This window comes from Malaclemys terrapin, chromosome 4 (genome assembly GCF_027887155.1).
Source record: "Malaclemys terrapin pileata isolate rMalTer1 chromosome 4, rMalTer1.hap1, whole genome shotgun sequence".
Taxonomy (NCBI): Eukaryota; Metazoa; Chordata; order Testudines; family Emydidae; genus Malaclemys; species Malaclemys terrapin.
The window spans coordinates 146,824,367-146,848,141 of NC_071508.1; the positions used below are offsets into that span (position 1 = coordinate 146,824,367).

The 23,775-nt window shown below is 46.0% G+C and overlaps 1 protein-coding gene across 1 annotated transcript in view; it reads left to right on the forward strand.

Moving 5' to 3' along the window:
- Window positions 1-8,039: 8,039 nt before the first annotated feature.
- Window positions 8,040-23,775, forward strand: part of PYGL (glycogen phosphorylase L) — a 41,166-nt gene continuing 25,430 nt past the window's right edge. Inside the window, exons 1-5 of the mRNA XM_054024708.1 lie at window positions 8,040-8,221; window positions 8,632-8,890; window positions 11,940-12,041; window positions 14,842-14,920; window positions 16,246-16,349. Of these exons, the coding sequence (XP_053880683.1) occupies window positions 8,648-8,890; window positions 11,940-12,041; window positions 14,842-14,920; window positions 16,246-16,349 (528 nt within the window). The 5' untranslated portion in view covers window positions 8,040-8,221; window positions 8,632-8,647. The remainder of the gene's footprint in view (window positions 8,222-8,631; window positions 8,891-11,939; window positions 12,042-14,841; window positions 14,921-16,245; window positions 16,350-23,775) is intronic.

Here is a 23,775-nt window from a genome sequence, read left to right on the forward strand (position 1 = left end):
CCCCAGCCGCTGGAGGCTCTGTTTAAGAGCCGGGCTGCCCCAGAGCTACCGACTTCGGGCAGCCCCGTGCCTGGAGACCCTGCGCCGCTGGAGCCCGGGAGGGGAAGTGCCCGGCTGGGGGCGCAGGGTCTCCAGGCACGGGGCTGCCCGAAGCCGGTAGCTCTGGGGCAGCCCGGCTCTTAAACAGAGCCTCCAGCGGCTGGGGCTCTGTGTAACTGACACTGTGTCAGTTACACACAGCCCCGGCGGCTGGAGGCTCCAGTCCCCGCGTCTCTATTTAAGAGCCGGGCTGCCCGAGAGCTACCGGCTTCGGGCAGCCCCGTGCCTCCAGACCCTGCGCCCCCAGCCGGGCACTTCCCCTCCCGGGCTCCGGCGGCGCAGGGTCTCCAGGCACGGGGCTGCCCGAAGCCGGGAGCGTTCAGGCAGCCGGGCTCTTAAACAGAGCCGCCATTTTCCCGGACATGTTCCGCTTTTTGGCAATTCCCCCTGGACGGGGGTTTGACTGCCGAAAAGCCGGACATGTCCGGGAAAAAGAGGACGTATGGTAACCCTACTCATGGCCCCTGCTTGAAGGCCAAGAGGTGTTCCAGGAAGTGTCTGTGCAACAAGGCGGACTTCCCTGTCTTCCGTAGTGACGGATCTGCCTCTTGGCTCACTCTTGGAATCCTGACCCCGGCTCTGACATTCGGTGCTGACTCCAACTCTGACCACTAGGCCTGACTGCCCAAGCCCCAGTAGTGACACAATCTGCCAGGTCTGGAGGATGAAGCCTCTGCTTCTGCAGTCGTCAAACCCCACCCGCCCCCTGATGGAACCCCAGAGGGGGACACTCCACAAGGGGAACACCACACGTTTCCTCCCCACAGACCCATCCCTTTGTCTGCAGGAGGGTGCAAGCCCCACCACACTCATTTCCCTGTCAGATGTAGACTTGGACATCCCTTTGTCTCAGACTTTATAAGCGTCTCTGGCTGTAATTGATCCATGCCCCTATTTCTCTGTCTTCCTGAGTCTCCATGGAAGTTTGAAACATGTCTTCATTCATACCTGGATTGTTTATTGAGGGTATATGGTGTGACTGTTACAGCTAGTTGTTTCAGTGGGCGGGACAAGACAATCATGTATTTCAAAAATTCCAAAAAAGAAAGCAAATTGAGTAGTTCTTCCACTTATGAACTTCATTCTCTCATGGTTGATGGTCTCCTGTTCTTGTGAACAGACCTAAAATTATTAATTTTTTACCTCAGGGAAGGGGCTACTTATATAGATACTACTAAAGCAACGTTAAACCCGGCCTTTCCGGATCTGTTGCAGTGCTCCTACAGAAAGGCACTGGCAGTTTACTGAGCATAGTGCAGGCCTCAGTCAGATTGTCAGCAGATCAATCGGTGTGTGTACAAATTACACCCTCAATGACCGAACTCAGGAAGGAGTTGGGGGGGGGCGTGGGATAGCTCAGTGGTTTGAGCATTGGCCTGCTAAACCCAGGGTTGTGAGTTCAATCCTTGAGGGGGCCACTTAGGGATCTGGGGCAAAATCAGTACTTGGTCCTGCTAGTGAAGGCAGGGGGCTGGACTCGATGACCTTTCAAGGTCCCTTCCAGTTCTAGGAGATAGGATATCTTTATTTATTTATTTCTGACCAAAGTTAACATTGCAACTGATAGTCAGACCTTAGTGCATAATTACTTACTATGGGTTTAAGATACTGTTGCAAACTAAAGGGCACACTCTCCTTGACATCTAAATACCATTTATAATCAGTGAGACTCTCTTCTGTCTGGAGTTAGCATCTACTGATGAACAAATAGTGTCTAAGCTTCCATTTATACAATAATCCTTTAATTTGCTTTGTTAAATTAGAAGGGTTAGACATGTCCATCTTTTTCCAACTCAGGTGTGTGCAGATTTCACACTGTTCACTAAACACAGAGAACACACCCTACTGGATTCCTATTTCCCTGTGTAAAAAAGATAGGGTATAAAGCAAACCTGGGCTAAACAACCGCTTAACTGATTGCCCATCCCACCTTTCCTAAAGTCCTTTTAATTTATATTGCATAACTAAAGAAAAGGACCCGAGCTGAGTTTAGTAGTATAGTGTTTTATTAACTACTCTGAACAACACTAACTAATAGTGTAGAACATCAGAAGGCAAAAAAGGTATTGGAGTATGACTTGGCTAACACAAACTAGAAATTTGGTTGGTACAACCATTCATGTTTTCAGAATCGAATCACATAACCACAATAGAAAATAAGTTTCAGAGTAGCAGCCGTGTCAGTCTGTATCAGCAATAAGAACGAGGAGTACTTGTGGCACCTTAGAGACTAACACATTTATTTAAGCATTTATTTAATTATGCTTAAATAAATGTATTAGTCTCTAAGGTGCCACAAATAGAAAATAACACTTTCTCAATTACGATCTTGGGGAGGGGACATTTTTATAGATTTTTGACTCCGAATAGGGCCTCATTTGTGCCGATTGGTTATCAACTCCATCTCCAGTATTGCTAACGCAACAGAGGAAAAACAATCCAAAGCTAGATTACATGCCAATGGGGTCATGCCAGTTTACTTACATGCCAATTCACAAAGGTCTCCTTCCTAGTGGATCTATAGTAGTTAATCCTTTTTAACTTATTTCCCAATTAATATTAACCCCAGATTCTACCTAACACTCCTAGCTACCTAAAATAAACTCCTACATTTATGACAGACTGGATAGACTCTATGGCATTGGCTACACTCAGGACTTCCCGCGGCAGCGCTGTGAAGCGCGAGTGTAGTCGCGCCGCCAGCACTGCGAGAGCTCTCTCGCAGTGCTGTATGTACTCCACCTCTCCGAGGGGAATAGCTTTCAGTGCTGCGAGCGAGCGTGCAGCGCTGCAGGCACTGATTACACTCGCGCGTTACAGAGCTGTACTCGCTGCGCTCGGGGTGGGGGGCATTTTCACACCCGAGTACAGCAAGTTGCAGCGCTCTACAGCGCCAGTGTACCAAGGCCTATATCTTACCTATCAGCCTTCAATCTCAAAGGAAATCCACACAGCACTTTCAAAAAACAAGCCTGGGAGCTTAAATTCATTACTTTGTTAGACACCAAAAATCCTGGACTGAACAGAGACACTGGATGTATGGCTTCTCACAACAATCTGTAACCCACTGACCCCCTCTTCTTGTTTTATGACTGCAGAGCCACTCTACCTTGAATGGTCCCTTACAATATGTGCTAACTACTAAACAATCTGTTCCAACTTGCCTTTTGCTGTGATGCTGGGAGTTCCTTCCCCAGACATAGCCTTGGCTACACTGGCAATTCACAGCGCTGCCCTTGCTGCACTCAGGGGTGTGAAAAAACACACACACCCCCTGAGCGCAATGAGTGCAGCGCTGTAAAGCACCAGTGTAATCAGCGCCTGCAGCACTGCACGCTATTCCCCTCGGAGAGGTGGAGTACTTGCAGCACTGCGAGCAGGGCCGGCTCCAGGCACCAGCCCACCAAGCATCTGCTTGGGGCGGCGCCTGGAGGGGGGCGGCGTGGCGGGGCCGCGACTGGGCTCGCCGCCCTCCCCCCGGCGCTCTGGATGGTCGAGGAGAGCGGGGCCCCGGCCGGGCTCTCTGCCCTCCTCCCGCCGCTCTGGCCGCGGTGGGCTCTCCACCCTCCTCCCGGCACTCTGGCCGGGGAGAGCGGCGGCCGCGGCGGGCTTGCCGCCCTCCACCCGGTGCTCCGGCCGGTCCAGTATTGCGGGCCCGCGGCTGGGCTCGGCCCCCTCCGCTGCCGCGCTGGGGGGGGCAGCGGGTGGCTTTTTTGCTTAGGGTGGCAAAAAAGTCAGAGCCGGCCCTGACTGCGAGAGAGCTCTCGCAGCGCTGGCGGCGCGACTACACTCTCGCTTCACAGCGCTGCCGCGGCAGCGCTGTGAATCCGCGAGTGTAGCCAAGGCCAGAGAAGAGCTCTGTGTGGCTCAAAAGCTTGTATCTCTCACCAACAGAAGTTCAGTTCAACAAAAGATAGTACCTCACCCACCTTGTCTCTGTATAGACTGAGTGCAGGTCAAAAAGCTTGCACACTTAGTCTTCTTTCATGTCTATCTACACCTAGAACTTGACAGGCAGTGTGAAACCATTAACCATGGTAGATCCTAGTTAATAATAGTAACTTATTCCGTTTTAAAGCTACTTTATATCAATCTTGATTGGAACTTGTTACAAAACAAAGTCACATATTGTAACTCTGTGAGAAGCTTTAAAACACATACACAAGCATAAAGAACAGGAGTACTTGTGGCACCTTAGAGACTAACAAATTTATTTGAGCATAAGCTTTCGTGGGCTACAGCCCACTTCATCGGACGCTGCAGCCCACGAAAGCTTATGCTCAAATAAATGTGTTTGTTAGTCTCTAAGGTGCCACAAGTACTCCTGTTCTTTTTGCGGATACAGACTAACACGGCTGCTACTCTGAAACCATACACAAGCATGTACACACTCCGTACTAATTGGGTACTCAGTTTTAGGAAGTGGTAAATTAACTGATTTGGGTCATCATCCAAGAGAAAGCCTGTGGGTGTTACTTATCACCAGATCTTTAATCAGCCCATCCACTTTCAGCTCAGTGATCATTCACAGCAGGAGATGACACTGCCAAACAGAAGTGGAACAAAGGACAGACAGGATTATCAATCTTGTCCCTTCCAGGTATCCTTGGCTTTCAGGAAGCAATGTGCTGATGAACACAGGCCATTTTATCCTGTTTCTGTTGGGCAGTACAACTTGATTCCTCTTCTTGGAGGTGCTGGCATGGACCAATCAGATGGTGACCCATACTTCTTCTGAAGATTCAAAATGTCAAACCACAAGGAGAGTCATCCTTTCTCACCATCCAATCAGGGAAGAACCAACATCAGCTTTTGAGTTCTTGCAACTGGGACTGGAATTTTCTAGTCTCTTTGTGCAACACATCTTGTCACACCAGCTTGTGTCAGACAAGTTAGGCCATAACTATTGGCACCATCTTTATGCTACATACCTTGAACACAGGCTGGCTTGCTCTGGTCAGCAACTAACCTCCACAAGTCGCTTTCTATGGGGCCCCTTTGTAGTGCATCCCTTGGCCAGTTTTGCAGTTATGCTTGCTCAAGTTGCAATTTCTCCTTCTCTGTGAGCTGCTTAACTGGACAGTTTAAAGTTCATATGATTTGCCAGAAGCTGGGAATGGGCAACGGAGAATGGATCACTTGATGATTACCTGTTCTCTGTACCTCTGGGGCACCTGGCATTGGCCACTGTCAGAAGACAGGATACTGGACTAGATGGACGTTCGATCTGACCCAGTATGGCTGTTCTTATGATTTATACAAAGTCCTCTCCATATTCTTTGATGTTCTTTAAACTTATTTTACTAGTCACTTCAATACAATACAAAGTCACTTCAAGACCTGTGGTTTTCCAGCAGGTCAGAACAGTTGTGTAAATCTTCCTTTTCGGTTCTCCTTGTTTTAACAACAAAGGTAGGACCTTGGTATGTCTGGCTAATGGCTGAACTGAGTCCGTGCATTACCAAACAGATACATTTCTGATTATTCCACTCTGTGGTCAAGTGTCCCTATAAATACACTATTAGGTTTCAATTCTTTTTATTTACTGCCTTTCAGCACCGGTGTATTTCATTAACTTGACAGCATAAGCATGCTTGATTGCAAACATTAGCCTTCCTTCCTTCTTCACTTTATGACTTAAACTAAAAGAAATCAATATGAATGCAACCTCTTTCTTTCCTGATGAGATTCTCATAATGTAATTCCTATGTGTGTTGGGCTAAGTTTCCAAATAGCGCTCAGCTTCTGCTTGGCCCCTGATTAAACCTCTGGTCTATAGGCACAAATCGCACGTGTGCATCCTGACCATCAGTTAAACATCTAACCACTCAACAAGTCAATATAAATACCATTCCCCCCTGAGATTTAGACACCTAAAGTTGGGGCCTGTCAAAGGGTGGGCTCTCCCTTACCAGCTGTGAGAAAGGTCCACAAATAAAACAAGCTTTGCCTACCATTTCCAAACTTTAGCAAAGTCCCAAATAAAAATCCTCCCTTTCCTGGTTATGACACACTCCCCCCTTTTCTTTCCTATTATTTTAATGTAGTGTAATAAGCCCAGCTGTATCTATTCCACAGTCACTTAATTTGTCCTGGTCATATTCTGGCCTATCCAGCATGGAAAGCAAGGGTGCGGATTCTCGTTCTACCAGGGTGGCACTTCCTAGAACCCAGACTGGTAACATGTAATACCCCATCACAGAGCCCAAAAATGTAGATACCCCAAATCAGAGGCTAATATTTGGAAAATTAGCCTGCTAAATGTGTGTGTGTGTGTGTGTGTGTGTGTGGAACAATGACCATGAAACTTCTTAATGATGGACACCATGGACACAGTTATTTTTCCAGTCATCTTACCAGGTGGGGCTTTACATTCTGATGAATATGGAGGAACTCTCACTGGGCCAAAGAGTTTAGTGGCAATTAGCACACTTGACTGCAGTTAGCAGGTGACCATTAACACAGACTTAGTTTTACTAGTGGTCTTCACATCTCTGAATTGTGTAGCCATTATATTTTCATTCACATTTTCTATATACCATTTTTGTAGCTGTTCTTAAAGCATTTAGTTCATGGAGGATGTAAAATCTGTGTTCTTGGCATGGCACTTGAAAGTGATAACTTACTCCACACCTTGCCACAGTTTGGGCTGGCGGCGGGGACGGGACGGGAAGCAGTCTACTTTTCTCACTCCTGTTTCTTTGATTTGGTTGGCTTTACCGAGATGGGCTACGATAATACACAGGACTGGAGAGTCAATACAAATGTAGCTGTAGGTTAACAGAAAAGTAGAAGTCGTATTTCATTCTTTATCAAGAAACTTGCCCTCAAGTGAAGACGGAGGTAGACAACAAATATTTGGAAGCAAGATAAGCTCTAATTTCCGGGGTGAGGCCTTGCAGTGTTTTCACATCGACTTCAATGGGAGTTAAACACCCAGACCAATTATAGTAAAAGCAGGCCAGGCAGAACAAGGGGAGGGCGTGGACGAAATACTCCTAAGAAGGAGTGTTGATGTTTCTTTCCTTAAATTGTAGCTCTGGGCGAGGATTTGATTTTTAAAATTTCAGGGCATGGAGATAAATCCCTTCTAAGGCTCTGAGAGAGCCGGGGTGGGTGAGCGAAGATCTTTTATTGGTACAGCCCTTCCGTTGGTGAGAGAGAGAGGAGCTTTCCAGCTACACAGAGCTCTTCTTCAGAACACACTCCCCTGTTCCTGCCTCTCCTCTTGGCTACACTGGCAGGAAGCCCAGCACTAACCCAGCCTACAGTGCTTGTTTTGAAGAAGCACTCGCTCCTCTGCGACACAGGGTGGGTCACTTTCCTGTGCTCCAGGGAGGCTGTGCACTGAACTGTTTGCGAATTGCTCCTTGAAGGGAGGGCTTCACCGGGCTGCAAGTTTGTTATTGTTCCAGGGAGCAAAAGTCCACAGCCGAGGCTGCTGCCGCGGAGTTTGTCCCCCCCCCGATTCTGCCTCTCTCTTCCCAGCCACCCCACCACAAAAAGCAACAGAGGGTCCTGTGGCACCTTTGAGACTAACATAAGTACTGGGAGCATAAGCTTTCGTGGGTAAGAACCTCACTTCTTCAGATGCAAGACTTGCATCTGAAGAAGTGAGGTTCTTACCCACGAAAGCTTATGCTCCCAGTACTTCTGTTAGTCTCAAAGGTGCCACAGGACCCTCTGTTGCTTTTTACAGATTCAGACTAACAGGGCTACCCCTCTGATACTTCCCACCACAAAAGCCACCGAGCAGGCTCCGAGGTGGGGCTAAGGCCTTGCAAACAGGCCACCGCTCCCCTCCCCCCTTTCCAGCCCCGGGGTCCTTCAGCCAACAAACACCAGAGCCCAGCGTGTGTCGGTGCAGGCGGGGGCGGGGTTCTCCGCTGGCCGCGCCCGCCGCTTCGCCTCCCAGTGACTGCTGCCGGGAGGCGGCTGTTCGCCCAGCGCGGTGCCAGCCCCCGGGAGAGGAACCCGCCAGCCCCGGCCGCGAGTGGCTGCTGCCCACGCCGCTCCCAGCGCCTCCGCCAACCGCGGGCTATAAATACCGGCGGGCGGGCCGCCGCCGCCGCTGCTGCTCCCCGAGCCCCGGCAGACGCGTGAGCAGCCGCCCCGAGACCGGGTAGGTGGCCGCCTGCTGCTCGCTGAGCATCCCCCCGGGGGGCGCCCTGGGCTGCGGGGAGAGCTGGGACCTGGCCCCGGCCCCCCTGTCCCCACAGCCCCACACCCTGTTTATGGAGGGGGTCGCCCCCCCAAAGCACCCTGCGTGCACCCCTTGGAGGGGCTGGGGGTCCCCACACCCCATCCAGCCCTGCCCTTTTCTATCCCCAGGTGTGTCCCCCATTTATAGGCGGGGCAGAGGGAGGGGTCCCCTCCCTGGATCACCCAGTCCTTCCCCTGCGGGGTGGCGAGGGAGCCCATCTCCAGCCCCCGTGGGGTGGGTGAGAGGCACCCTGGGCCCCCTTTCCCAGCCAGCTGAGTGTACCCCAGGGAGGGGAGCAGTCGGGGCTGAGCCTGTGTCCTCCCCCCCAGCCCCGGGCCTGCAGAGATGTCGCGCCCACTGACCGACCAGGAGAAGAGGAAGCAGATCAGCATCCGTGGCATCGTGGGGGTGGAGAATGTGGCCGAGCTGAAGAAGGGCTTCAACCGGCACCTGCACTTCACCCTGGTCAAGGACCGCAATGTGGCCACCACCCGTGACTACTACTTCGCCCTGGCGCACACCGTGCGCGACCACTTGGTGGGCAGGTGGATCCGCACCCAGCAGTACTACTACGAGAAGGACCCCAAGGTGAGCTGGGGAAGCACAATGTCGGGGGAGGGGGTGCACTGGGTCTGCTGGCGAGTAGGTCCCCAAGGTTCAGGGAAACCAGTCCAGGATTACTAGGGGTACACGAGCCGCAGATTTGCACCAGGGAGGGCCACTCAGTAGGTGGGTAGCTAAGGGCCAAGGGGAGGTGTGCAAGGTACCCAAGGCACCGTGAGTTTGGGACCACTTCCTTGGGCAGGTCTCCCAGCGGGGGGACAGCTGTATAAATCCCTCAAGTATTGGGAAGCGTGGGTAGCTTCTGCCTCAACATCAGGAGTGCTGGAACAACTTGTCTAGTGAGGGTGCCGAGAGCCATCGAATGAAACTGCAAAACCTGTATATGATGGAAACCAAGCCAGGGGTGCCTGTGTTCATGCTCAAGACCCTCCAAGGTTCAGGAGTGGGGAGGCTACTTCATGTCTGGCACAGGGGCAGCCCTGAGTAGATGCTGGCGATTAGGAGGAGGCATTACTGTCCTATCTTAAACCCCTCATGAGAAAACCTTGCTAAATCGCTCCTTGCTCTTGCTTTGCATTCAGTTGGAACTAGATGTTTTTAGGGAGAGAAGTGATCTGCTTCCTGATTCCAGGAGCTGGATTTAAACAAACTAGGCCACTTTTACTTGTTTTGCCAGTTGAACAAAACTTGGCTGCAAACACTGATATCCAACGCTTGGAAAGAAAGTGGTTTGCTGTATTGTACCGCAGCATTTCTTCCTGTGTATTCCCGCCCCCTTTTGTATTGTCCAATGGGTCTGGTCTTCCAACAAATATCTGGAAACCCTTTTAGGGTAAATTAGTTTAAGGGATCAAAAAGGCCAGAGTCTAGCTGACAATTGTGCTCAAAATAAAAGCAAAACTAATTGGCAGTGACAGAACTTCAAAGCTGTACGTGCTATTGTACTAGAGTTTAAAACTTTCTTTGAGCATTTTTGGAATACTTTACATGAGCCATTGCAAAAGTATAAGGAGCCTCTTTTTATGACTGTTGTGAAAGTGCCGTGTTAGCCATGGTTCACAATTGTTTATATATAAACTCTCACTTTCTTATATTGCTCTGAACTTCAACTGAAGAAGACAGCCAAGCCAAAGTACATCTTTCTTACTCCCTGGCTATATTTCTTAACTCTGATCCTTATAATGTGGCAATAAGAAACCAAAAAGTGCAGAACATGTGTAACCAGAATTGAAAAGATAATAGACAACTGTCATATCTCAAGAGACTTGTGTAGTGCTTCCTGTGGTCTGCAGCATTGCACATACAGATGGCATTTTTTTCTAGGAAAACCCAGGCCCTGTCATTCAAAAATTTCTAGAGTAGATGAGGCTTTTAGCAGCATACATGTTCTTCATGGAGACCCAGGGACTTTAGGTACTTGTGGGAACTAGGAGCATTGTTGGATCAAATGTAGCGGAGGAGGATGAGAACTCATGTATCCCATGACCAAGTGTGACATGTCCATCCTCTGAGCCCTCGGGCTCCTCTGAGAAGGAAGGGACTGAAGTAAAAAGGTCAAGCAGTCTCAAGTGAATTGGCTTAACATTCCTCTAGGGTCATTGCTTGTCCACTTTGGTTTATACTGAACACAGAACTGCGCTTGCTAGTGGATTAAACAGTAATCCTGTTTGTGACATCATTTGAAAGCCCCTCCCAATCTATCCAGTCTAATTACGTATCACAAGGCTGACCCCACCTTTGCTCAGCCAATGATGATGTCTCATATGTCTGCTTTTTCGACACGCGCCTTTGCGCTCTTTCCCACACCGTGGCTTACATGTGGAAGGAACCCCCTGTCAAAATTCACAAAGCTGCCACGTTCTCCTCTTCTAAATCCCTCCTTAAACCCAACCTCTGCTGTGATGCTCACAGATCGCTAGCAGGCATTGGCTCGAGTGGCATGAAGCTGTGACCACTGTGACCAGTTATGTAAATGTACTTGTCTTTACTGTTACCTTGCCTCCCACCTGTTGCATACTGTTACAGTCCTAGATTGTGAGCTCTCTGGGGCAGGGGGACAAGTCTGAGTCATTTTGTGCAGCACCTAGCACCGTAGAGCCATGATCGCGGACTAGAGTCTCTTAGCACGTCTGCAATAAAAATAACAAGCCTCGGAGGAAATTAAATTTCAGGGAACAAAGACATGTATTATTTAGACTGTTTGCATCAAGGGAGATTATATCTAGATGTTTTGTTCAGGAAGCAGGAGTAGCTCTTAAAAGCACTCTGTGCACTGGAGTCTGGTCACTTGTTTGGCGTTTTTAAAGCCTGGTTTAATTTGAAAGGGCTGCTTCATTTACGTTTTAACTCTGTGTCATAAATAGACATGGGGCCACATGCTGCCCTTGACCTGAACATGCATACCTCTCATTGATACAATGAAACTGTCGGTCACAGGTTAAGGCTCTTGGAGGAGTTCTGATACCTTGTTCAAACAAAACTCAACCTCTTCCACCCCTGGACCTACCAGGCCCTTCTCCTCTCCCTGTGTGAGCATTAATTGTTTAAAAATAGCAGTGAGGCTGTAAAACACAGGGTTGGAAGTTGTTAGGCCTTTCCTCTATGTTGTTACATGGCATGCTTTATAACTTTTTTTTTCCCAGCATCCACCCTAGTTCCAGCCTTTCCTTTGGTTACATGTACAGCATATTAGCAAAAGGCCTGAAGTGGTCTGTCTGCAGACTCAGGAAGAGAGTGCTGTGTGGGGTTATCTCTACAATCCTAAAGGCTGAAAATGCCTTTTTTTAAAGTGAAATCAGTGGGTTAGGATCCCTTACCCTCTGCCCAAAGTGGCTTTAAAAATTCATAAGCCGTGCTTATTTTAAATCAAGGCATCAGCTAATAATCAGGGTTTTCTATTCAAGGTGTTACCTTAATAAAGACTTAAGAGTACTCCTGATTGATGATGATATAAGCTGGTTTTATTACTTTTGGATTTAGAAGATGCCAAAATAATGTTTCTAGGTCTTGAACGTTTTTGAGGAGACTGTTTCTACGTTTCAGTAAGATTTGTTTTCATTTTTCTTTGTTTCAGAGAGTTTACTATCTCTCTCTAGAATTTTATATGGGCCGTACCTTACAGAACACCATGATAAACCTTGGATTGCAGAATGCTTGTGATGAGGCAATTTATCAGGTAGGTGTGTTTATATTATGGTTTAGCTGACTAATATTTAGTCACTAGGGTTGGTTTGTTTGTTTTTTTGCAGGGGGTGGAGAATATTGTAGACCAAGAATTCAATTGATCGACACAGTTTTAAATGGCCAAAGTAAAGGTCTTGAAAGAATGTTAACTGACTGGGTGTTCAGTGGGTTGGCTACAGAAGGAAATGTCTTTGCTTTTGGCACCATCGGTTGACAGGATGTTACTGCATTTACAAAATTTCAGCATCAGAATAAACCTCGGGGTAAAATTCAACTTCCCCTTTTAACAGGAACAGAAATGTTACTTGTCACTGCTGTCTGAGGCTTGTGGGCTGGTCGCAGAGTAGGTGGCGTACAATAGTTACTTCTTAGCTAACAAGAGCATGTATGTAAACTATTAAGTGCTCTCTAAATCCAGAGTGACTCATGATTGTTTAGTAAAATGGAGGCATGCTGTATATTGATTTATTACTACCAGAGCTTCAAATCTTAACATTACATTAGTCTGTGTTTTGAGCATAATATTCCAAGACTTTGGGCCAAGTTCCTCCCTGGTGTAAGGAGGCATAACTCCATCTGCTCTGGTGGACCAAGGTTATCTTTGGTCTGCAGTTAGCAGTGTTACTCATACTTGTGGTTGTGATCCCATGTGATACAGAAAGTGATCTTAAAATCAGCCAATAAACAATCAGCCTGTATTCTACCTGAAAATGTAGTACCCAGGTACAGCAGTGTATGTAAAACATATGCTCTGATACCATGGACATGTAAATCCTAATACTAAAGAGATGGAATCCACTTAATGTCACAACTTGCTGGAGTCTCAAAATTCTGTGGTCCTGATTCTCAGAGGTACAGAGTTTTCTCCGTTCTAACTGAGGTCAGTGCAAGTCTTGGGTTCTCAGCATATCTGAAAATCCAGGCCCTAAATCAGACTATTAAACTTTGGAAAAACAGAAACTTGTCCATTAGATGGTTCTATATAGAATCAATAGTGAAGAGTGGCATAAAACTAAAACATTTAGGATGGGCTTGAGATGACTAATGCAAACCCACTCATGGCTTGGCTTTGTTCCACCATTCATCATTGTACGACCGCTACTGTCGTTCCAAAGTTTTGAAAGTGGCTTTATTCCATTCTGCCCTTCACTGTCCTTGTACTCTTGTTAACAGTATGCTCTCTAGTGCGTGGCATTTTTAAGCAGTTACACAGCAGGAGAGAGATCCTTCAAACAAATGGGTCTCCTTTTGAAACATTTATTTCTGAATTTTTCACTTATACTTCACTCTTTCACACTACAAAGAGAATAGCAGTAAGGTGCAGGATTTGTTTTCAAAGAGGAATGTGTTTAGATTCTTTGTTCAAATACATCTTATGTTAATGTACCTCTAGAGTTACTGGAATGTACTGTTCTGGTTGATTGGAGAAGATATTGTTTAAATGTGTTTTTTTTTGTTACATGGATGATAGGGCCTGTAAGGTTTTATTCTGGGAAATTTTCAGCCTTGGTACTTGATGATTATTGGTATGAACTGAGTAATAATTTTATAAAATATTCTTTAGATTTTTTTCTCAATAGTTAAATTATTAAATTTTTAGTTATCAGTAGGTGCTAACTTAAATAGATTTTCTATAGTATCTAAAGAAGTCTCTTTGTAAAATGTAATGCTGAAATATAACACTAATCTAGTGCAAATGCTAGGTCCCTGCCCCATAGATTGCTAGGCCTAGTTTCATGTGGCATAAAGTCTTTCAGAGTTTTCATAGAGTACAGCATTTTCAAAATTTTTCTATATGTAGCACAGCAACTTATCTACCCCAAAATGCCTAGCAAATTTCCATGTTAGAATGCAGTTCCAGCGTCCTAAAACTACTTCTTAGTATGTACCATGAGTTGAGCGGTTACCTTGTTAGATCTAAGCAATGCAGGATCCGATCTGGTCTGTATTTGGATGGGAAACCTTTGCAAAAATTGTAAAGTAGTATGTGTCACATAGACTATACTGCCAGAAATAAAGCAATGCCACAACCAGGTGTGAGGGGGCACTGTGCTTCTGGAGGCACTGTCTTTTGAATGAGATCTAAGGCCAATGTCCTGACAGCTGAAGATCATAAAAATTCTCTGGCACTCTTTGGAAGAATAAGTGTGTTAGCCCTGGTGCCCTGGCTAACAACCAATGAAGTATTGATGCTTTTCATGCTCCGTTACCCTAGTAGTTTCAGGTGGCTAAGCTATTCATTTAACATCCTGAACTCTTGTGTAGTGTTCTTGTTATAGGTGGTTACCATCCTCCAAAAGTAGCTGTGTTTCACCGGTGGGCGAAATGTTTCTCTTCTATATTGTGAAGTTTTGATGAGCATGTTGGCACCTTCAGATGAAAGGTGCTATATAAGTCAGTTCCTTAGTTCAAGAACAGAAAGTGCAAGTGGGCTGGGGTTGAGGAGCTTACATTGCTATTGTCCACAGTGCCTGGAACGGGTAGGGCAGCAAAGGTGCTTTGGGGGAAATTCACTGTTGCAGCTGCAGCGAGGAGTCTGGTTAAGCTTGGACTCCAATAAACAAGTTCCTTCTTCAGCACCTGCCTGCCAGGATAGGAACAAGGGATGATGTTGCAGTGCTGAATGAATTGTGTTCAGAGCTCCTTGTAGATGGGTTCTTTCCAATAGCTCTGTTTGCATCTTCGCTCCTGTGTTTCTCCTGCTCCCTTGTGGCAGAGTGGATGTTGTAAATGTTCATTCTGTCACTCAGTTCAAGAGCACCAGAGCTCATCTCTCTTCTGTGTATATTTAGCTAGGGCTGGATATAGAAGAGCTGGAGGACATTGAAGAGGATGCTGGCCTTGGCAACGGAGGTCTTGGAAGACTGGCTGGTAAGTGAGCTTCCGGGATGTTATGATTTGAGAACATACCAAGCAGTTCAGTCCACATTGGCATTCTTCCCATGAACGCTAGGAGCACTTGTCTGCCTGCATTGTGGTAGTACTTAAGCTCCAACCAGGGCCCCGGTGTGACAGTTGCTGGCACACATATAGTACAAGTACAGTCCTTGCCCTGAAGCGCTTGCAATCTTAGCTGTTGATGAGACGCCACAAGCAGACACAACCAAGGAGAGACAAGGTAACACCATAGTCATCCCAACTAGCATAATAAGGAGCAGTCTCAGCACATAACCACCTAATTATAAGTGTAAATTAAATACTCATGCCGCCTTGTAGCATGAACGTTGTGGACAATGCTGGTGGTAGGAAAATGAGTTTACTATGTAGGGCACTAATTTGTCCCATCTAGGTGATCTCCCTGCCTTTCCCTCACACCCCTCCCCTAATAAAAATGATTTCCTTTCATTCACTAAGCTGTCAGCCAAATAGTTTAGATATAGTCTGTTTCACTCTTGGACTCCACCTGTCATCTTCAGTCTGGCCTCTCCTTCACAGAAGCTCACTATCTCCTCTCTTCAGCCAGGCACTAATTGTAACTTGCAAAATGTTGACTCCAGAAAGTAGAGACACTGGCTGAATAATAGGATAAGAGACATGCAGATATATGACTTTGCTATAGTCGAACCAGTGGCCCTGCAAATGCTGTCTGTAGCACAGGACTGTTTTGGAGGAAGGTGCATGTCGGGGGAGGGAGGGACGGACTAGAATACTCTTGGCTCGTATTGGTGCAGTATTGCATATGGGTCTGATGGAAAAGGAAGCAGGGCTGACTTCCAGACCCCGGTGATGATCCTCAGTTGCTTGAGTATCAGATCAACCTTGGGCTTCATTGTCTACTCAGAACGCTCTCCAAGGCCAGCTGTATCTTGACTCCCATCCACACCTGCTTTCAACCGGTGTGTGTTTAGTCCTCCAAGTACTTGGTTCCGTAGCATGGGAGGTGGTACGTGTGGTGTGGCAGGCATGGAGTTGGAGCCATATACACAATGTGGGAGGTGGTATGTGGTGATGCGTGTTATGCAGACAAGGAGTTAGAGCAATGGGAAGACGTGGAATGGAACAGAGATTGACTGATGGTCTCTAAGCCAGGCCTGCATATGCATGCTGTGTCAATGTACCATTCAGCTTCGCGCGCAGTTGGGAGCTCTGTGGTTTTTATATTTGTGATGCTTTGTAAGCTTGTTGCTTTTGGGGGCTGATGAAAACATCATGGGAAACATCGCTAAATACGTCCCTAAATTGTCTGTCCTTAACAGCCTGCTTCCTTGACTCAATGGCGACACTTGGGCTTGCTGCATACGGGTATGGCATCCGATACGAATATGGAATCTTCAACCAGAAGATCCGAGATGGATGGCAGGTACACATAAGCAGAACCCTGCTGCTTCCCTCCCCTCCTTCTAGAAGAAAAGAATGCGTCCTTTAAACACCGCCACTGGGGGCATGGGTCACTTGAGATGTTTTGTCCAGTTTATCACGTGTTGTCCAAGTCTGAGTACTTTAGATCTCTTGGGTTAGATTAATGTAGGCAGTGAAGTTCTTCAATACAAGATGCAGCATTCTATTAACTGGAGAAACATGCCCTGAAAGTCTGAAATGGGATTTTTTTTTTTTTCTGCGAGGGGGAAGGTGGTGGTCCCCGTCCCCTGTAAAAGCTCTTTTAAATCCCACCCCCTGCAATTGGCTTATTGATAAGTATGCCTTAAATCCTAAAACATGAGTTACTCTTGCTTGTAACATGGGGAAAGAGAGGGTCATTCCTCCAGCAAAATACCCTCCTCTTCCCCCCCCCCCCCCCAAAAAAAAAAAACCACACAAACAAAACTATTTGTGACGGTTGGGTGGGGATGGGGTTGTGTTGCCTCTTTCTTCCATTTCCATGTCAAGACAGAGAATCCTTTCTACCCACCCCTCTGCAGCCACCACATAATGCCTCAGTGGACCAAAACCGAAGTGTGCCTGCGCTTGTGTCTGTAGTTATTTAACCTGATGCATTGTCAGGCCGCACTCCAGGCTGTTACATTAGATGGCTAGTGTACAGGATCTCAAGCCTTTAGAAAAAAATGCTAAATTTGATGTTTCTACTGTTGCAAAAACATGTGCTTAATATAGAATTATTAAAGTTTCAGCTGCTTAACAAGGTGAGTTTGCAGGATGTATTTAATGGTAGCCAGGGGACAGGCTGGGATGCTTGGAATTTCAGCATATCAAAATCACACACACACACACACACACACACACACACACACACTTTTTTCAGAATCATCTAACCAAATTGCTTCTCCAGTGATTTCAAAGTGCCTCCCCTTGCTTCTCCCGACAGTAGTACAATGTCGAAGCCGTGGTGTCAATACAAATATCAGCTGCTCACTGACCACTGAGGCAAACATTAAAAAAAAAAAGTCAGAAGCCCGGGTGGTAGTTATTTTGATATTAAATTTTAATACCTGAATCATTCAGTCACTATTTAAAACCTAAATGAAGCTACCTTAGATTCCAGCCTGTCCCACCAAAATGTGATGGAATTCAGGGAGCTTATGGCAGCTTTTAAATCTAGCTTGCTGGGGAGCGTGGGGTTGGTATTACAGTAGTTTGTAGGGGCCCTGACTGAAATCCGGGCCTGTTGCATTGATTTAGATGAAATATTTGGGCCAGGGTCAAAGGTATTAACATAACCTAGTCGTTGTCCAAAATTAACCAGTTTGGAACTAGGTTCAGGGTTTGGTATTCAGGGACCTCAGCCCACTTAGTACCATGGCAAACATGCCATTAAAAATCCTTATAACCTTTTACTAAAGATAAATCACTTGAAATGTCAAGTATTAAATAAGGCTTTCATTTTAACAACATCCCTTGTTTCCTTTAGCTAGAGAGTTTTTTTTTTTTTTTTTTTTAAAGAAATAAACCCGTCCCACTTTTGTTTGACAAAGTCTTAGATAGTAATAACTGTCCTTTTTGGTGAAGAAACAAGTTTGTTGAGATGGGCTGGAGCTGTCCTTGTTGTTTAAAGCCCAATCCGGTCTCCTGGAAGATGAGACAAAACAAACACAAAAGGGGAAAGAAAAGAACAGCCAAGATAGAAAATGCAGCTTCTGGCTCTGACGTTGACTTTCACTTGCAGTCTCCCTGCTGGAAAAACACAGGCCCTGAAGACTTATCAACCCCTCCAAACATGGGCAAACATGTTTATGGCATTGCTTTCAGTTGCCACTCTGGTCATATGCTTACAGCAATGTTGTAAAATACGCAGTCTTGGCTGGCTAAGCTAGACTCTTATTAAACAGAAGGCAAAAGGAGAGAGAGAGAGAGAGAGGAAAGAAAATAAGGTGGGGAAGGAAAAGGACACACTGAAGGGAAAAGGGGACAAAGTCTCACATCCCAGGCTGTGGTTGGAATTTAGCCAGCGACAACGTCATCTGGGGCCTTCTCTGTGGCCTGGTCTGATCAGGACATCTCTCAGAATTAGGACAAAGAAGGTCCAAGGTCCCAGGGGATGGTGTGGGTGACAGCCATGATAAGGCTTGCTGCAGTGTTTGTTGGCAGACAGCTGCTGCTTTTACTAATTTTTCCCAATAGTCTTCTCATTGAGAGCCCCTAAATGGAGTGGTGGCTGGAATACTCCATCCTTTCTTTACTTTGTTCACCAATAGGCCTAATTTTGAACACACTAGTTAGGGGTTTTTTTTTTTTTTTTTTAACCTTACCAGTTATAATTTTAACACAGTTGAGTGGCATTAGTAAAAACCTTTCTAAATTACATCTGTTTTTTTGTCTCCTTTTTGCATCCTTCTTTTAAACAATTTTATATAGGTCATTGTGACAATTTATGAACATTCACTCGCTCTTAGGAGTTGAGTTTAGAGTCAGGGTAAATTTGTAGGCCCAGTTATAACAGGCCTCATTGTAATAGGCATGGCATGGAGACGCGCCCAGTAAGACAGTCACTGCCCTGAAGAGTTTGTCTGCCTTGTATATCTAAAGCTGTAAGGGTGGCAGAAAGGAAGTACCATCCCTGTTTTACAGATGGGGCGCTGGAGCACAGAGAGATTAAATGACTTGCCCAAGGTCACAAGGAGTCCATGGCAGAGCCAGGACATGAAGCCAGGTCTCCTGAGTCCCGTCCAGAACCTTAACCACGTAACCCGCCTTCTCTCTGTTATGCAGGGTTGGCCCAAAAAGCATGAAATGGTTTAGCAAATGACAAATGCAATTCTATTTGGACACCAGTATTGTAGGTTGGTAATGTTGACTTGTTGGTGCTTGCAGAATACTAATCTGTTTACAGCATATCTTGGCATAGCTGTGTTGCACGGAGAAACAATGGGCCCTTTGAGTTCACCCAAATGAATCGTCTGTGCTGCAGCGACTGGCCAGACTGAGGTGTTCCTGCCTCGCTGCTCTGAAATTATACTCCGGGCTGACAAGACGCTTCCTTGTTGAACTTTGCAGTATTTGAATAATAAATGGCTCGTTTATTTTGCCCATATTTGAAACCTGTGCGCACACTGCAGTTAAAGTGCAGGTAGATGCCAATGTGTAGCTGTAAACTGTGGGGTTTGGTTAGTAGCGTGCGGTGGAGGAACGGCACCAAGGGAAGATGCCTAATTGTGGCACTGCCATGCTGGAGAAGCCATTTATAGTCCTGGGGCCAAATTGAGCCAAAATATAAAAAGGCCTAAATCTCATTGACCTCACTGGAAGCTGCACCCACCCATGCTGGGATTGAATTTGGTGTCTCGTGCTCATTGGGCAGTGGAATTGGAAGAGTGATAAGGGCAGTGCACCTCTGCCTGGGGCAGGGGAAGGGTTACTTTTACATGGCGGAGGAGCAGCATCGACTGACCCCCAACAGAAGGATTGGGACGATCCAGGGCCACAAGGAGGGAAAGGAGAAGATTCTTGGGTCTTTCTCAGACAGAGAAGCCCCCCTTTCTTTTTACCCCATAAAGGAGAAAGCTGAGGTGGGGAGAAAGGAAGATGCACTTGCAGGGACAAAATATCAGTGAGCGCTGGCCTGAGTGGAAATGAGGTGATGGAGGTTAGAGATTGAAAGACCCAGGCCAATCCCACCCATCCCCCAAGAAAGGAGGTTCTTTCCTGGCTCCTGAGCTCAAAGGTGCCCATTCTTAGCAGGGGACAACTTCAATCCTTTGGGTTATGGGTCCCGGCTTCTGGCTCTTTGCAAACTGGGAAAGTCCTTTCTTTGTGACAGGCCTAGCTGTCCTCTGCCAGCTGCAGTGCTCCAGTCATCCTGTTTCTTGTGTGTTAAGCTTTCACCTGGAGCTGTAATCTGAAACTCTCCTTTATTAGCATAAATCTGTGGTATCCAGCTCTTCTAATGGCCCTGGAAAACTTGTATACATTTGTGTGTAAATATATATTTATTTTAAAGTCTAGTCAACATTTCACGTTTGGCCTGGCCTCTTATCCGCCCTGCAGTTGATGATACAGAATTCCATCTGACTCATGGAAAGGGAGCAGTGACTAATTGTATGAACAGCCAGCCGTCCTCAGCATGCAGTTTATAACTTCTTTCCTATTAAAGAGCTGCTAGTTAAACAGCAGGGCAACGATTTTTCTTCCTCACTCTTTGGTTGCTTTGTCTGAACATGGCCTTGTCCTCTACTCCTATGACCTGTATGTAATTGCTGTCTCCTCTACAGCTCTAACGCAGCAGCATTAAGGCAGTGTCTAATCTATGTTCTTCCATTTAGCAGCACTTCTTCATTGAGTGCCAACCTGCTTCATTAGCAGGTCTCCAGGATGAGGTTTAAATTCTGATTAAATCTATTCCTGTCTCATCACATTCACAAGATCCAGTTGAGTTGGTGAGCAAATAGGGAACCAATTATCTTGTAAACCGATCTGGTCTTAGACTATTATAATAATCTTTGTCTAGAAGAAAGCATATTAGAAGGAATGTTTCTCTGTCAGTGGTCATCTGCCTCTCATGGAGCTCCAGTGCTCTTATAGCTCTAAAAATACTCTGATATATTTGGAGCGGTACGGTCTTGAATTGATGTGGAAAACCTGGCTTTCAACATCTTTTTTTTTTTTTTTAAGCAAGTGGTTGAAATTGGGGAAATCATTAACTGAAGGTCTTGCAAACTGATAACCAGGGTTCAATGTAGAGATTACAAAACAGAGATGCCCAGGCTAACCCATGACTGTCAACATGAGCAGTTACTGGGATGTTAAAAAACTTGAAATAAAGCCTTTTACTGGTTGATGTTGCATGAAATTAAAAATGTAACCATGTAAAGCGATCCTAAATGTTTCTTCTTCTAGTCTTTTAGTTTTATTTAAAGTGAACATTAAGGATCAGATTAGAGATGCCTGATGTGGGTATAAGTGTCTTTGAATTTTCATGTGCAGTTACCATAACTGGACATGCAAGTCAGGCTTTGTGCCGGAGAACGCACAGAATTCTAGATGCCCAGTTTGCACATCAGCTCACAGACTGTGCATTTTTAAAGAAAATCTTCAGGCCTCTGTTCTGACAATCTGTCCCTGAATCTCTGAACAATGTGGTTCTCCAACTCTCCTGTGCGTGGATTCTCCCAAAGAAATCAGGCTCTCCAGCTAATGAACTTGGAAGCTGTTTGTGCATCTATAGATCAGCTGCCACAAAGCCTCATCCAAGAGCCATGTGAACAAATGATTAAACCAATTGTAATGGAATGTTAACCTGTATATACTGGTCAGCCACTAGGTGGTACAGTGTGTAAAATGCCTTATTTAAAGGAACCTCACCCTGACCTGCCTTCCTCAGCATGCACAGTTTACAACTTCTTTAGTTAAAAGCAAGGCGGTGACTTTTGTTCCTCACTCTTTGGTTGCTTTGTCTTAACATGGCCCTGTTCTCTACTCCTGTGTATTTAAAGCATCTTATGATGAACTCATCTGGTGTGTGCAAGCTCTGTAGCCAGGCCATATCTGGCACAGGAACATGACATGGTGTCAGGAGTAAACTGAGAACAGAAATAGAAGGAAAACAGCAACAAAGGTTGCAGGATCTCATCAACATGCCACTCTTCAATGCCCCAGAGAACTTCAGCTTTAGCAAGCCGTCACAATGGATAGACTAAGCTGTATTTACAAGAGTATGAATTGCACACAAACGCCACAGTGAACCTGGAGATAATACAGGTATCGTCTTTAATTTGTGCTACGGGGAAGCAAGCAGAGCAGATCTTTAAATCCTTTGACTTTGTGACTGACTTCAGTAAAGATGACCGTGAAAGGGTTCTGGCTATGTTTGGTGCATACTTTATGGAAGAGCATGTTTTCATCGGAGAATTCAAGAACCAGGGGAAATCTTGAATGTTTCTCTGCTTACATTGGCTGACAACTGATTTTGGGGAATGCAAAGCATGAAACCATCAGATGGAGGCTGGTTATTGGGTTAACAGAAAGAATAAACCTCTCAGCAGTGACAGTTGAAAGGAGAGCCACAGCTATAGAGAGAGCAAAGCAGGCTGAGCTGCGGAGACAGCAAAACTTCTTAGAGCAACTGAAAATGAGCTTAGAAACTGTAAATGGACACTTCAGTGTTAAGTCCTTCTCATAAAACCCCTGAGGCAAGGGGGGAGAACTCCCAGGCTAAGAGGGACAAATTCTACCAGGTCTGGGGAAAAAGTCCTATCCCAAGAGATGATGCGTATCCAGTCAGAGGCACACCATGTAATACATGCTAAATGTCCGTATTTCATGCAACTGTTTCGTGCACCAAAGCAGTCAGGGAGTTGACTCTCATTACAGACAATCAAGAGCCATTGTTTCTGGAATCTATCGCTTGTGCTGACATAGAGGCTGCCTGGAGAGTGAAACTGAATATTCATAGCAAGATTATTGACTTCTGACATCAGTCACCTCAGAAGGGACTTGCAATCAACTTCAACCCCTCCTGGAGCTGAAGTCATCTGGCACTGCTCTGACTTGCCCTGGAGGGATCTGAACTGCATGGGTCAGTTCAGCACAGAAAACTTACCAAGACAAAAGCTTTGCATTCAGTGTGTGAGTGATCAAAGACAGCCAGGCGACCATGATGGGCCTAGTGAGAAAGATGGAAGAACTCAGTGGGGAGTTTGATGATATTGGACTCTTGAGAGGAGATCCAATACAAAGCAAGTTGAGAGACAATGCTGAACCATACAGTGTACAAACACCCCTACCAGAGAGACCTTGGAAAAGACTAGCTGCAGATTTATGCAAATTCAGAGGACATTATTACCTGGTCACTGTGGAATATTCTTGAATGACATAACATGTTGCAGTGTCACTGAGAAGCTGAAATGCACTTTTGCTCACTTCGGTATTACAGAACAACTGTGACGGACAACAGATCACCATTTACTGCAGCAGAATGCAAGTCCTTCTGAACAAAATAAGATTTTGATCATATTACTAACAGCCTACATTACCCACCAGTGAATGGAGAGGCTGAGAGAGCTGTACTGACAGCCAAGAAAATCCTACAGCAGGAAGATCCATTCCTTGCTCTTCTGAGTTACAGATCAACCGATACTGGATATAGTTCAGCACAACTCCTGAGGGGAAGACAACTCAGATTCTTTTCCAAAGTTGGACCAGTAGTTCCGTCTCCAAAGTGGACAGATGTGAAGAGAGTAGTCAAATTGAATAAAAAGGCTAAGGGAGTTTATGAACACTTCTGCAACAGACATCACTCCAAGAACTGCCAGGTCTAGAATCTGTTGATGGTGTTTGTGTCAAATTGAATGGAGAAAATGGACAACTCCAGCTGTTGTAAAGAAAAAGAATTTTGT